The following is a 14363-nucleotide window of genomic DNA, read 5'->3' on the forward strand; positions in this document are numbered from 1 at the left end:
GTGGCATGCCCGAACCCTCGACAGCATCTTCCCAAGCAAAAACAAGTGAACAGAAGGCTGACCACGACCCTGTGCCCAGCGGAGGGCGTGGCCACGTGTCTGCAGAAAAGTCAAAGTTATAGAAGCTTCTATCCCTGACACGGGGGCCTGCCCAGCTCAACACGGTTGTGGTCAATGCTAATATTCGCAGAATCCAAACAAATCTTGATAGTACATATACGCTTCTGCACACGGAGCCGTGCCCAGCGGACACGGGGGCGTGTGGAGCTAATGCCAACAAATTGCAATTAATGAAGAAAGAGAAAGTGGATGGACACGGGGCCGTGTCCGGGCTTCTGAGCAGGCTACAAAATAAAGGTGCTTGGTTCACTTCAAAGGCATCCCTTGGCAAACTACCGGTCAATCTTATTGGAATGTAAGTCTACTTTGAAAAATCTAATGCCTCTACATCTAGTGTATTAGAGAAGTAACTCGTTTGACCCTCTCTCACACTTCACCCACACTCCACCACCACTACAACCCACATCCACCACCATCATCCATCATCCATCATAGAGTGTGTGTAGTAGTCTCAGGATCCAAGATTGATAGTAAGAGTTCTTGACAATCAAAGGTCATGTTTGCCTAAGTCTCTTACATCACTTGGTGAAAACAAGCATTTAGTGTAATACTTTTGATTTTTAATATTTTGCACTTTTTATTTGGTTTTGTATTAATGACTTTAATAACTAGTTTCTTATGTTGAAGGTGAAACTTCCTTATCATTTGTCCGTGGTGTCTTGGCGTTATTTTACTGTCTATATAAAATAAAAGATTTACACCATTCATATCTCTACGGTCTATATAGAGATATGTTGGCTACCTGGTCGGGGGTTAAGGGAATGGTTTGGTAAGGTTCTTGCCTTGTTCAGTGTATCGATCCTGCAAGGACCTGGGTCAAGCTTACTGGGACCTCCTTCAATACCCACTGGTATTGGATGGCTGGGGTGCGAATGGTTTGATCCCCTCATATGTAAACTACTATTAATACATTAACCCGGCTACTTGGGATTGTATTCCTGCTGACTCAAACCACTTAGCCGAGGGTAACGTCACCTTCAAAAGAGGGGCCTACCACATTTCGCATTAATAACTTAATTAATTATCTTTCAATATTCTGACCCTTTAGGATTGTATCCTTTCTGACAAACTATTGGGTTGAGGGTAATGCCACCTTCAAAAGAGGGGCCTACTACTATAACTAAGATAATCTCTTAAAAAGTGCAAAAGTGCGGAAATCATCAAAGGTTACGCTAAAGGCGAGTCGGATTCAAGTGATTCATCTTGTCTACCTGTTCTTATTTTTATTTTATTTTTCAGTATTTTTAGTTTTTATTTTCATGTTTAAAACCTTTTCTAAACTTTTGATTTGATTAGACATTGAGGATAAACCGGTACTAAAAGCTCTCGTGTCCTTGGACTACCTCGGTATCTTACCAACGCTATAGTACGCTCACGATGGGTGCACTTGCCAATATGTGTGTTTAGTGTTAGTAAAATATCGTGTTTTATAAATTTAAAACTTGACTAAAGTGTTAAAAAGGGCTTAAAATATAACTAAAAATATATTCACACCGACACACATCAGCTCACTAGCAGAGATCTCACAATAGATCAGCTGCAAGGTGATTTTGGGATGCTGATGTCCACTGTGTATGATCTGAAGGTGAAATTAGAAATTATAAAACACGATATTTTACTAACACTAAACACACATATTGGCAAGTGCACCCATCGTGAGCGTACTATAGCGTTGGTAAGATACCGAGGTAGTCCAAGGACACGAGAGCTTTTAGTACCGGTTTATCCTCAATGTCTAATCAAATCAAAAGTTTAGAAAAGGTTTTAAACATGAAAATAAAAACTAAAAATACTGAAAAATAAAATAAAAATAAGAACAGGTAGACAAGATGAATCACTTGAATCCGACTCGCCTTTAGCGTAACCTTTGATGATTTCCGCACTTTTGCACTTTTTAAGAGATTATCTTAGTTATAGTAGTAGGCCCCTCTTTTGAAGGTGGCATTACCCTCAACCCAATAGTTTGTCAGAAAGGATACAATCCTAGAGTGAGTTTGCTGATATAGAAGATGAACAATTCTACGTTGGCAGAACAGAGCAAACCCCTAAACAGAGAGCAGCAGCTCATGCAGCAGTAGAAGTAGAAGTTGTAGCTGCATTAGAAGCTTATATGGCTGCTAAGCCAAAGAAAAGAAGCAGCAAGTCAAAGAAAAAGCAAGAGAAACAGAGCAGCAAACAATTGTTGGTAATGAAGAATCAGGATATGAATCCTCTCGATGAAAACTTTCAGTTAAAGGATCCCACGAAGAGGCCCAACAGACTTGTGATGGAATTGGGATCTTCTCACTATGATGAGGTTGGAAATAAGTCTAATGTTGCGTGTTGGAGGTATGAGCATGACAAACAGATGTGGCTGATTACCCGAAAGAGTGTTCATCGAGAATATTATGGCAAAGAAACTCAATTTGAATCATGGAACAAGATTGACTTGAAGAGTCTGTTACGTGCTCCCTATTATGATCCAGATCTAAATCAGATTTGAAGAGGGTGGGCATTCCACTCAAGGTTAGAGAGGGAAGTAAAAACCAATTTTGCCACGATGAAGACAGCTGAACCCACCGTCAAGAGAAATCCTGGAGTTCGTGATCCTCATACCAAGCGCACTATCAAATCCATATCAGGCCTGCAACAGACAAAGAGAATATCATTCCACTTGCAAAGAAGTTTGAAAGGGGAATACTGAAGAAATTCAAGTTCCCTATGATCCTAAGATGGCTGAAGCCATTATCGTCACTGAAGAGCAATCCATCAGGATCCCCAACTCATATGACCTGATGAGTTTTCATGAGGAAGATGTTCTGATTCTTACAACCCACCAAATCTGCACTAATTAAAAGTATGAGGAATGTGCCAAAGCTTGGACGAGTGTTGCTGCCAACATCCTAATGCATCATCTGTTTGCTCCAGATCAAGAACAAGGCGGTCCTCAGGTCTGATGCAGCTACTAATCCAATAAACCTAGGGGGAGATTGTTGGGCCCTTAAAGGTTTATGGATAAGTAGCATAGTGGATTAGTGGGCAATATAGGTTATTGTTGTAATTGGGCTTTTTGGGTAAACATGGGCCTAGGGTTTAGGGAGCCTCCTCCCTAAACACTTACTATAAATAGTAGTAGCATGTCATTAGGAGCATGGTTGGTGAATTAGCTTACTTGTATTAGACAAACACCTGTGTATGCAAGTTCAAGCAATCATTTGAATCAAAGAACCTTTCTTTTCATCTCTTTTGCTTCTTTCATAACTTGTTTGTGTGATTCCACCACCTTACAAGTTAGTGCGATATCATTGTGATCTTGGTTTCGGGACTTACAGGTTTGGGCGCGAGTGACCATCACCCGTCTTATTATCCCAATCGACAAGAAACTTGCTTCATTTCATGCGGGCACGCGCAAACTCGGTTTGCTTTCCCACTCAGGGAAAGATGAGAAATCTCACCTTGTGTATGAAAATGGTTGTTTTCGTCAACATACATGGGATGCGGTGATTGTTACTAAATATGCTGGTAGTTTACTACATTCACTTTCTGTCAAACACATTTCGAGGTCACGTTCCTGCACGACATACAAATGTGTTGGCCTATATGTGCACAGTTTACCGCACGTAGCGGAGCTGTGCAAGACCGCATCCTATTGTTATACAAGTGGAACTATCACTTTGACTTCTGTGACCAACCAGCAAGTGGTATGCCCAGGCACTGACAACAACGGTCACTTGATCGCCCAGTACGCGCTACCTAGCCCACTTGCATAAAAGCTGATGGACAGACTGACAACCCCAGCAGCCCACGTGGTGGGTGTTCCTTCGTGCGACCGATGCAGCAGGACACGTGGCAACATCTCTGCGTGCGCCCAACACTCCCGTGACCCGCGCTCCTGTCAAGTATACGAAAAGCTGCAAGTTATCAGTCGGGCCCTAGGCTCATCAAGCGGCCCATTGGCCCTTCTCCTTCACACTTCGGCTATAAATACCCACTTCGAACCAGGTTTGAGGTAATGCTAATATGCTCTCTCACAAGTACTACTTAAATTTTTATCTTGCTTCCAAAGCAAATACTTATTCTCACGCCGGATGGGGTGGTAACAAGGAGCCACCCCCATCCCATTCTCCTTGTTGCGAGTCACGGTGTGTTTCAGTGTGCATGTGACATATTAGAGGACGACCTAGCCATCGATCGAGGAAAGGAAAGATTAACCCTATTTCACGAAACTCCACCCGTGGACTAACCTCTAGGTTACCCACTATTTAATTATTGGCGTCCACCACTAATTCTATTAGCACACTCCTCTCTTCTTTTCTACGATCATGTCTGATCAACAAAATCTTATCAATATGGTGGGGGAACCCTTTCTCCCGACAAGCGTCAGACAAATGGGATTATGTGTTTGTGTTCTTTATAATTAAAGCTTGCAAAGAGCTGTGATGTATCCAAAAGGAGAAAAGGTGGTTGAATCAAATGGAAACTGATAAGAAGAAAGTTTGTGGTAATCCGAGATGATTCATATTCACCGTGATCAAAAGTGTTCAAGATTTGATATTTATCCTCTTGATTGATGATCAGTACATTTTAGGACTTTATTTGTTATTAATTATTTAAAAAATGTATTGATTTTATATATGAAATATATTGGTTTGAAAAGGTTTTCTATTTATGGGTTTGTGGAAAGAATGCATTAAAATAATAAAGTTAGATTTTTTTTTTGGAAGGCGAATTTCATTAAAAACACAAACTCGCGCCAACGATCTCTAAGATCGAGATCGATGAAACGCGGAAAAAGATTACATCAACGGGAAATCAAACATACACCAATTTCTCCAATCTATCGAACCCTCCTTATGTCTACTCTTAAACCAAAGATACGCCAAATGCTTGACATCCGAGACAATACTCACCACGTTAATAGCTAAACCGTTGAAAACCTTTTCGTTCCTAGCCTTCCAAATTTGCCAACAAGCAATAGCAATGATGCCACGCAGAATCTCCTTCTTGTTTGTGTAAGGCAAATCGTCAATAGCTGGATCACATCAGAAAACGAGAAAACAAAGAACCGAGGAACCTTCAACCATGATCCGATAGCGTCCCACACACCACAAGCAACCCTACAACCGGAGAACAAATGATCCACCGTCTCGTCTAATTCGCTGCATAAGGCACACGCACCATCACCAACATTAATGTTACGACACCGAAGAGCTTCCTTGGTAGAGAGCCTATCCAAGCTAGCTCTCCACATGAAAATGTTACATTTACCCGGCACCCACGTACACCATTTATATGTCAGATTATTAACGGATTGATTGCTCCCTTTCATCCATCTCCGAGCTTCTTTAACCGAGTAACCTTCTCTAGGATCATGAGACCACACCCAATAGTCCTCGCGGGTACTAAGCACAACACTAGAGAGATAACGGTGGCATTGTATGAGCTCCTCAATTTCCAACTCGCTACTCGGATATCGCTTCCAGATCCAGCCTATCATACCAGAACCGTTACCTTCAGGAATACGATCAGCAACTGTGCAGCGCTTATTGCCGTCCAAACGGAACAACCTAGGAAATCTTAACTTTAACGGCTCCATGGTGAGCCATGGATCGATCCAGAATCTGAGATTCAAACCGTCACCCACCACCCCTTTTATCGAATTAACAAACCCATTACCGTCAACTCTAAGATTGTAACCAGCTCTGACCAACCTGGACCATGCACCGGCAAATCGATTATTACATTGGATAGTCTCCCATCTTCTACTAGACCCGTGTATAGCGTCCACCACCTTTTTCCACAACGCTCCGTCTTCTATGCGATACCTCCATAACCACTTAAGCAAAACGCATAATTATTATCCTCCAACTTAGCTAACCCCAACCCTCCATCTTTAATACTCCTCATCACTCTATCCCAAGCAACCCAGTGTATTTTATTTTTTTCGTCACATCCACCCCATAAAAACCTCTTTATAATGATCTCCAACTTGTTAATGACCGTAACCGGAGGCTTGTACAATGAAAAATAATACGTCGGAAGACTCTCCAAAACCGCCTCGATAAGAGTCACCCTACCCGCCATCGAAACCACATTAGCCTTCCACGAAGACAGGCGCTTTTTGAAGGTATCAACAATCACGTCCCAATTAGATATACGATTCATGTTGGCTCTAACAATAATACCCAAATATCTAAATGGAAAGGCCCCCGGTTTACAACCCATTCCCCTAGCGCTAAAATCAATGTCCTCCGTGCTTTTTCCAATCCCGAACAAATTAGATTTGTGCAAGTTTATTCGAAGGCCCGAGCACATATGAAAAATTCGGAGTATCCTCTTCAAAGCATTTAAATTTCCTTGAGACCATTCACCCATTACTAAGCATCGTCGGCGTATAGTAGGTGTGAAATAATATTGCCATCATTATTCAACCGCACGCCTTGAAACATACCTTTGTCGCACGCCATTCTAATCAAAGACGACAAACCCTCCATAACAATCAAGAAAAGAAATGGAGATATGGGGTCGCCTTGTCTAATACCTTTTTCGCAACTAAACTCAAAGGTAGGCGACCCGTTCACAAGAACCGAAGAACGAGCCGAGCCAAGAACGCCTTCTATCCAATTACACCATCTATTCGGAAAATTCATTTGCTTCATAACGGATATCAAGAACCCCCAGTTAACGTTATCGTAGGCTTTCTCGAAATCAATTTTGAAGAAGAATATCTCTTTCCCCGTCTTTTTTGCCCAAGCATAAACCTCATTAATAATAAGCGGACCGTCAAGAATGAATCTCCCAGACAAAAAAGCCGATTGCGTCTCATGAATAATATTACCCATCACCTTTTTTAGACGATTAGCAAGGACTTTAGAAATCACTTTACTAATCACTCCAATCAAGGTGATAGTTCGGTACTCGTTCAGGCCCACCGGAGTTAGATAGAAAACCATAAATATATATTGTTTAACTTAATATTGAATATAAAGTGAATTAAAGAAAAGAAAATAACTATTAAATATATGTGTTTCTATTGTGCCATGAACGTATGAACATAAAATGAAAACATCAATGGTTTTTGTTCTTTTGATTGGACAGAATGATGGATGATTCAAGCATATCTTACACTATTATATGCAATCAATTAGAAAATAAAAATAGAGTACAGTTTTGAGTCTGTGTGAAAAATTGAGAACTAAAAATCAAGTAATATGGGCTTCACATTTGTTATTGATGACTGGGCTTGATTGAGCGGGCATGTTGGATGAGAAGGTCGGTTAAGGAGTTATAAACGAAGGTTACCAAGGAAGGTGAAGGTTTTTATTTAACCACTTGTGTTTATCATTCTGTAACGTTTATTATATTTGAATTATTTGTCGTTTATCAAGCGTATTTGAATTAACCAAACAGGTAATTGTGGTTGCAACCATAAAAATAGTTACAAGTATGAAATGGAGAGTCCCAAACCCCACTGATTTCGCATTATTTAATGAACTGATGGGATCTTGAGATTCACAAACTAGTTCATTTATAGATCTAAGAAAGAAGAGAAACTTAATTGTTGCCATGGAAGACTTGGAAGTCAATACTGCAATTTGTATCCACAAACAAGTTATCTTTGGGTCCTAAGATTCATGAAAATGAAATTTGACATTGTTTACATGGCTAACGTTTGTGCATTGGTCACAAGTTTTGAATCCACTTGTAAGTAACCTCCCTAATTAACACGCAATGGAAGACTTGGAAGTCAATACTGCAATTTGTATCCACAAATAAGTAATCTTTGGGTCCTAAGATTTATGAAAATGAAATTTGGCATTGTTTACATGGCTAACGTTTGTGCATTGGTCACAAGTTTTGAATCCACTTGTAAGTAAACTCCCTAATTAACACGCAATGGAAGACTTGGAAGTCAATACTGCAATTTGTATCCACAAATAAGTAATCTTTGGGTCCTAAGATTTATGAAAATGAAATTTGGCATTGTTTACATGGCTAACGTTTGTGCATTGGTCACAAGTTTTGAATTCACTTGTAAGTAAACTCCCCCATTAACACGCACAAACATATATCTGTCATGACTCATGAATATTGCCCCTGAATGCAAGTTAAGCTTACATTTTTGTTTGTGTTCAACGAGTATAAATTGAAAGAAAAGAACTCACATCTTTGAAATGTTAAACATGTTAATGATTCATTTAGTACAGTGTTGAACCACCGTAGTATTTGGTCACAAATAATTTTGTCATATAATAATAGATTATGGGTTTGTGTAATTTCCAGATTATATTGGGTTTGTGTAATATCCAGATTATATTTGCCCGAGTATCCCTGATTCAGTTGTATTGTATCCAGTATATATTTTCGATTGTGATAAAGGAAAAGGGAGCCATTCAATTGTTTTCAAAACGCAGCATATAATTAGAAGTTATATACAAGTTTTTTTTTTTACCATAAAAACTATTTAGAAGTTTACGTATTTGGAAGCAATCCATGGTTTGACGTGTGGTGTTATCAACTAAATTTGTGGCTCAAACATTTTATGTGTTAAGATAAAGCATATATAGCAACTCCGTCATTTAACAGTGGTGTTTTGATGTACACGTGTAGTCCTGGTTCGTATCTACTTGCAATTCAGATCTTTTACACGTACGAACTTTTGATATAAAGTGGTGGAATTACACTACGCTTTGCGGTGGAACATCGGTTGGTGTCGATTCGTTTCATTGCAGTTTTTGGATGGCACCGACACTTCGTATAACAACCGTAAAAGATAAAAACGAATACAAGTATTGGTACCAATATTATTCGAACGATATAGGTTATGACTGTCACTGTATCGGTACGGTGCAGACACTCGCCATAGCTTATGATTCCAAAAGGATACTCTATTGCGAATACAACTACGTTTTAACGAAATTGATACCGCAAACCATAAAAACAAATACTAATACCGATACCGAAGTGTTTTAGGCGACATCCTTTCGGTTTCTCACCATAAAGAACAAAAAATAAGTCAATTTTTATATCTGAAATGTTTGATTTAGAAAAAAAAAAAAAAAAAAAAAAAAAAAAAAAAAAACTTTTATGGATATATAAATAAAAATAAGCACAGTAATATATTCAGAATTTCTAAAACGTTATATTATATTATTAGGATAGTGAAAAACCAAAAAAAAATGAGATTACTTTGGTAACAAGTAGGGATGGCAATCGAGTCACCCGATGGTCAAACCCGAAACATGATACATTTGGGACGGGTTTGGAGTCGGTTAATCGGGTTTGGGACGGGCTTGGTACCTGTTTTTATTTTTTCATAGGTTTGAGGTTAATTTGGTAATATACCCGTTTACCCAACCCAATTACTAAATAAAGTGTATTTGTTTACTTGATTGTACACCCGCTATAATTTATATTTTTAAATATGTATATATACATGATACATCCATTTTATATATAGGTAATCTATTCCATATACATTGTAGTTATCAGTTATATATATATATTTTTATTGATAATACTAGATATAACTGATTAGTAGTTACCTGATGAGTTTTGGGCCAGGCATACCCAACATGTAATTTTTTTAAACTAACGGGTTTAACCCGTAGGTATGACCAATGGGTATTTACCAGCTAAAAGCTAAAAACTCGACAGGTTTGAAACAAGCTTGTTTAACCGCGTTTGAGGTTGACTTGAGATTATCTAAACTCGTCTCATTGCTATCCCAAATAATATCCACATTTATGCTTCTATTATTGGTACATTTTTACTCACAACTATATTGACACCTTACCCATTTGTCACTTTATACAAAAAAATATATGATGACGTTGATAAGAATATGTATTTTAAAAAATGAAATATGAAAAAGATTACGATAATATAACAAAAAGATATATTATTGGGAATAAAACAATGTAAATAGGGGTACAAACAAGCTGATCCGAGCTCAAGGTCTAGCTTGTTTAACTTATACAAGCTTCAGCTCGGCTTGATTTAAGCTTTGTTTCTAAAGCTTGAGCTCAACTAGTAGCAATTTTTTTTCAATTAAGCTTAAGCTCAGCTCGGGCTCGGCTCAACTTGTTCAAATAAACGAAAAAGAACATAAACAACCTCCATTAACTGATTAGAATAAAGGTAAAGACAAAAAACATAATTTTAACCAACTGGTCAACCAATATTTAGAGTAAATTACAAAAATCGTCCTTTATGTATGTCACTTGTTGCAAACTGTATCCTTCATCTTCAATAATTACAGAAAACGTACTCGATGTTTGCAAACCCTTGCAAGTTATGTCATTTAGCACTAAATCAGTTAATTTTAATAATAGTGCCAAGTTTAGATCTCTAATATTATCGATTCGAAGTCCCCCAAAGTCTTTAGATGCCACTACTCTTTCCCATCTTACCCATCTAATTTTGTTGTTAACATTGCATCCTCCCCATAAAAACTTTCTTCTAATCCCTTCGAGAACTTTGATCACGGCTTTCGGACATTTGTACAACGACAAATAGTAATTTGGTAGGCTACCCAGGAGCGTCTTAACTAGAATTACCCTTCCCGCGAAAGATAGATTTTTTGCTTTCTAGTTTGTTAATCTTCTGTTAAAAGTGTCTATCACTTCTTTCTAGTTTGCTATCCTATTCATATTTGCTCCTACTTTCAATCCTAAGTAGATAAACGGGAACTTACATTCTCTACATTTGAAGATTGAGGCCATGTCATTTACTTCTGTTTCTAATCGGCACACACCATTCTTCGGATTGACTTTCAAGCCCGAGATGAGGTAGAAAATTCTTAGTATTCTCTTTAGGTTCTTAACATTATCTTCATTCCACTCTCCAACGAAGATCGATTCGTCTGCAAATAGCATATGTGATATATGCGGACCGTTGCCTTGTAGTTTGACCCCCGAAAACAGATTTGCACTCCTAGCCTTTTTCATCATATTATGTAAAGCCTCCATTGCCACAATGAACAAGAAGGGTGACAACGGGTCCCCTTGTCGTAAACCTCTTTTGTATTGGAATTCCCCCGTTGGGGATCCGTTTACAAGAACCGAGCCTCTACCTGCAAAAAGTATCCCCATAACCCAATTTCTCCATTTCAGTGGGAAGCCCATGTGTGTTAGTATGGTTATTAAAAACTTCCAATTAAGTGTATCGTATGCCTTTTCGATGTCAGCTTTAAACACAAATATACTTCTCTTTGTCCTTTTTGCCCACCCAACTAATTCATTTATAACCAATGGTCCATCAACAATGTTTCTATCTGAGACAAATGCAGATTGTTCGTTTGATACAACACTTTTAATGACACCTTTAATTCTGTTTGCTAGTACCTTGGAAATTATTTTGTTTACCACTCCTATTAATGAAATAGGTTTAAAATCGGAGAGTGTCATAGGATCAATTACCTTTGGGATGAGGGCAATGAAGGAAGCACTACATGTATGATGTAGAGAGCCGTGTGTGTGTGGAACTGTGTCATGACGTCCATAACCACCCCTTTGAGTTCTTCCCAATTTGTCTTGATAAGTTTAAAAGTGATACCATCTGGCCCCGGTGCTTTTGAAATGCCACAATCCCAAACTGTTGTATGTACTTCTTCGATTGAAAACGGTACCACTAACCCTTCAGCTTGGCTTTGACTAAGTTTTGAAAAACCATCCGCTCCAATTCTTGGTCTCGATGTTACCGGTTTGTTAAACTTCTCTTTGAAAGCTTTCTGAAATTGATTTTTTATCTCCATAGGATCCGAAATCCACTGCCCTCCAATCCATAATCCACTGACCTTATTTCTTGATATGTGGTTGTTTACCACTGAATGAAAATAACTAGTGTTTTCATCACCTAATTCAATCCATCTCACCCTTGCTTTTTGTTGTAGATCAAGTAGTTGTGTTTGATGCCATTCTCTTACAACTGCCTTACATTCTTTCCAAAGACAAATCTCTTCCTCCGTAAGCCTCCTATTTTCAGCTAGATCATCGAGTACTAGCAATTTACTTTGTGCCTCCGTAAGCTCTTTCTCCTCTTCCTCCTTCTTGTTCTTTCGCCATAGTTTGAGCTCTTCTCTAATTGCTTTCATTTTGATTGCCATAATTTCATCTTTGAAGGATGATTCACACGTTTTTTCAATTCCTTTTTTTACTGCCACCTCAAATCCCAGCTTCCCAAACCAACTGTTAAAAATTCTGAATGGAGTCGGGCCAAAGTTATTGTTTATCGTGAGAAGTATGAGTGGGTTATCGTTAGATATGTCTCTGTTGAGGGCCAATAATGTGGCATTGGGCCATTTAGACATAAATTCATCGCACACCAATACTCTATCCCATCATTAACTGCCATTTGTTCCCATGTCTCGTTTACCTCATTGTTCCCTCCATTCAATGTTTCTTCCGCGTCTTTTGGAATGCCTTCACCGTCCACATTCATCGGCATTTCTTTTTCCGGCGTTGAATCCTCCTTCTCCGGCGGTAGTTCATCTAATAACATATGTTTAACTTTTGTCATGTCTGGTATGAGCTTCGGTTGCCACATGTAGTCAGCCTCCGATCCCCAGACGTCAAACATCATCCCTTTCCACCATATTTTTATCCTTTCATTAATAAAAGATCCATCCCTCACGATTACTCCGACCACATCATAGTTTAAGTTTAAATATCTATGCAATTAAAAACGCCTCTGACGATTCTATGATCTTCCCGAACCTTTCCGCTATGCAATTAAAAAACTCCTTCACCCCACATCTGAATTGGTACCCCCCTGATTCCTAACCATGCCACTCTTTGAAATGGTATGATGTCACCATTCCATTGCTGAATATTTTGCAGCCATTGATCCCATCTATTCATATAACAACCCTCCTAAAATATTACCCCTAATATATTTATAACATCCCTATGCGTCTTAAAATATATCCCGTATATGAAAATCGGTCCCGAATACCCTTAATGTTACAAAAATAAAATAAAAACAAATTCTGAGGGGCGGTCAGGTGCCGCGAAGACCTTTATGGTCTTCTACGCGAGGCGCGACAGCTAACCCACCTGGCGACACCCTGAGCTGCCACGTGGCAGCCTCGTGTCAAACCTAGTTTGACGAATCAGCAAAGCTAAAGCCTACACTCCTAGCTCGCGGGCCGCGAAGGCTTAGGCTTCATGTTACGCGGGCCGCGAGAGACTGGTCGACCAGCCCTATAAAAGGGGGCTATCAGCCTTTAGTTTTCGTCGCTCATTTCATTCGATTCTCTCTCAAATTCTAAAGTGTAGAAGTAATACTCGGGCACTATACCCCCCTAAATAACGAAGTTCTGCCTCGTTGTAAGTATGATAACCCCCGGTTACATATTAGATACGCTGCCCCATTGATCTAGTGCTCCGTAACGGCTGTCGAGGCTTTGCCCGACGTAGTCATTGGAGTTCTGTCTCGGGGAGGGTATAATTAATGTAAATATTGGGTTATTGTACTAACGCGTGTGCATTGTGTAATTAATAAATTATAACCAGGAAAAAACAAAGGAAAATCCTAAGGTAGCAATGTGAGTAATCTCCTTTTTGTGAACCTTTTTGTAAACTGTTTTTTTTTTTTTACCAAACCACAATTGTTTTTACATTATATTAAACAGTGATTGAGTATTTGTATTCTACAATTATCGTCGGTATGTTGGGGTTTTGTATACAAAATTTGTTACTACACTGTGAGTAGTAGCATGACCACAAGTCGGGTTCACAGTACCGTGGGTGGCAATTAAAGTAGAAAAATAAACAAATGTAATTGTGAGATCGCCCTCAATAACTGTAAACTGATAAAACCTGTCTTGATTAAATTGGGATTCACTCACCAGTAATTCCCAGTGACAAAATGTTTTTAAACGCGTTTCAGGTAACAAAATGTGAAACCCAAATAGAAGCCAGCTGAACAGCACTAAAGGCTTGGAAAAGTAGCTATAAAAGTTACCTAAATAAAGAAGATGTTTTATTTCAATAAAATAGGGTTTATCCCTATAAATCAGTTTGTAATGAAAACTTGGGTTTTATCCCAATATATTTATTAATACAAAATGTGGTGCTTTACTCTCATAAAATATTTCCTAACTACGGTCCTGATGAAATTTTCCGCTACCAAAATTGATAAACACTGATACCAATGATACTGGCCGCGGCCGCCTGTTCCCTGGTAGATAGGGGACAAGGGGTTGCGACAGAAGGTGGTATCAGAGCTATAGCCACTGATTTAGCCACAGAAGTGTTTTGCTG

At 38.9% G+C, this 14363-nt stretch overlaps 1 protein-coding gene across 1 annotated transcript; it reads right to left on the reverse strand.

The window, feature by feature from the left end:
- Window positions 1-10323: 10323 nt before the first annotated feature.
- On the reverse strand, window positions 10324-13459 carry LOC110880523. Its single transcript, XM_035979083.1, has 2 exons — window positions 11520-13459; window positions 10324-11173 (listed from the first exon to the last, which is right to left on the reverse strand). The coding sequence occupies exons 1-2, from the start codon at window positions 12407-12409 to the stop codon at window positions 11170-11172; spliced, it is 894 nt and encodes a 297-aa protein (XP_035834976.1). The 5' UTR covers window positions 12410-13459; the 3' UTR covers window positions 10324-11169.
- Window positions 13460-14363: the final 904 nt, after the last annotated feature.

This window comes from Helianthus annuus, chromosome 10, assembly GCF_002127325.2.
Source record: "Helianthus annuus cultivar XRQ/B chromosome 10, HanXRQr2.0-SUNRISE, whole genome shotgun sequence".
Classification (NCBI taxonomy): domain Eukaryota; kingdom Viridiplantae; phylum Streptophyta; class Magnoliopsida; order Asterales; family Asteraceae; genus Helianthus; species Helianthus annuus.

Excerpts from the sequence above, each read along its gene's own strand:
- LOC110880523 (XM_035979083.1), bottom strand. The coding sequence starts at position 12,409 with ATGTCTAAATGGCCCAATGCCACATTATTGGCCCTCAACAGAGACATA.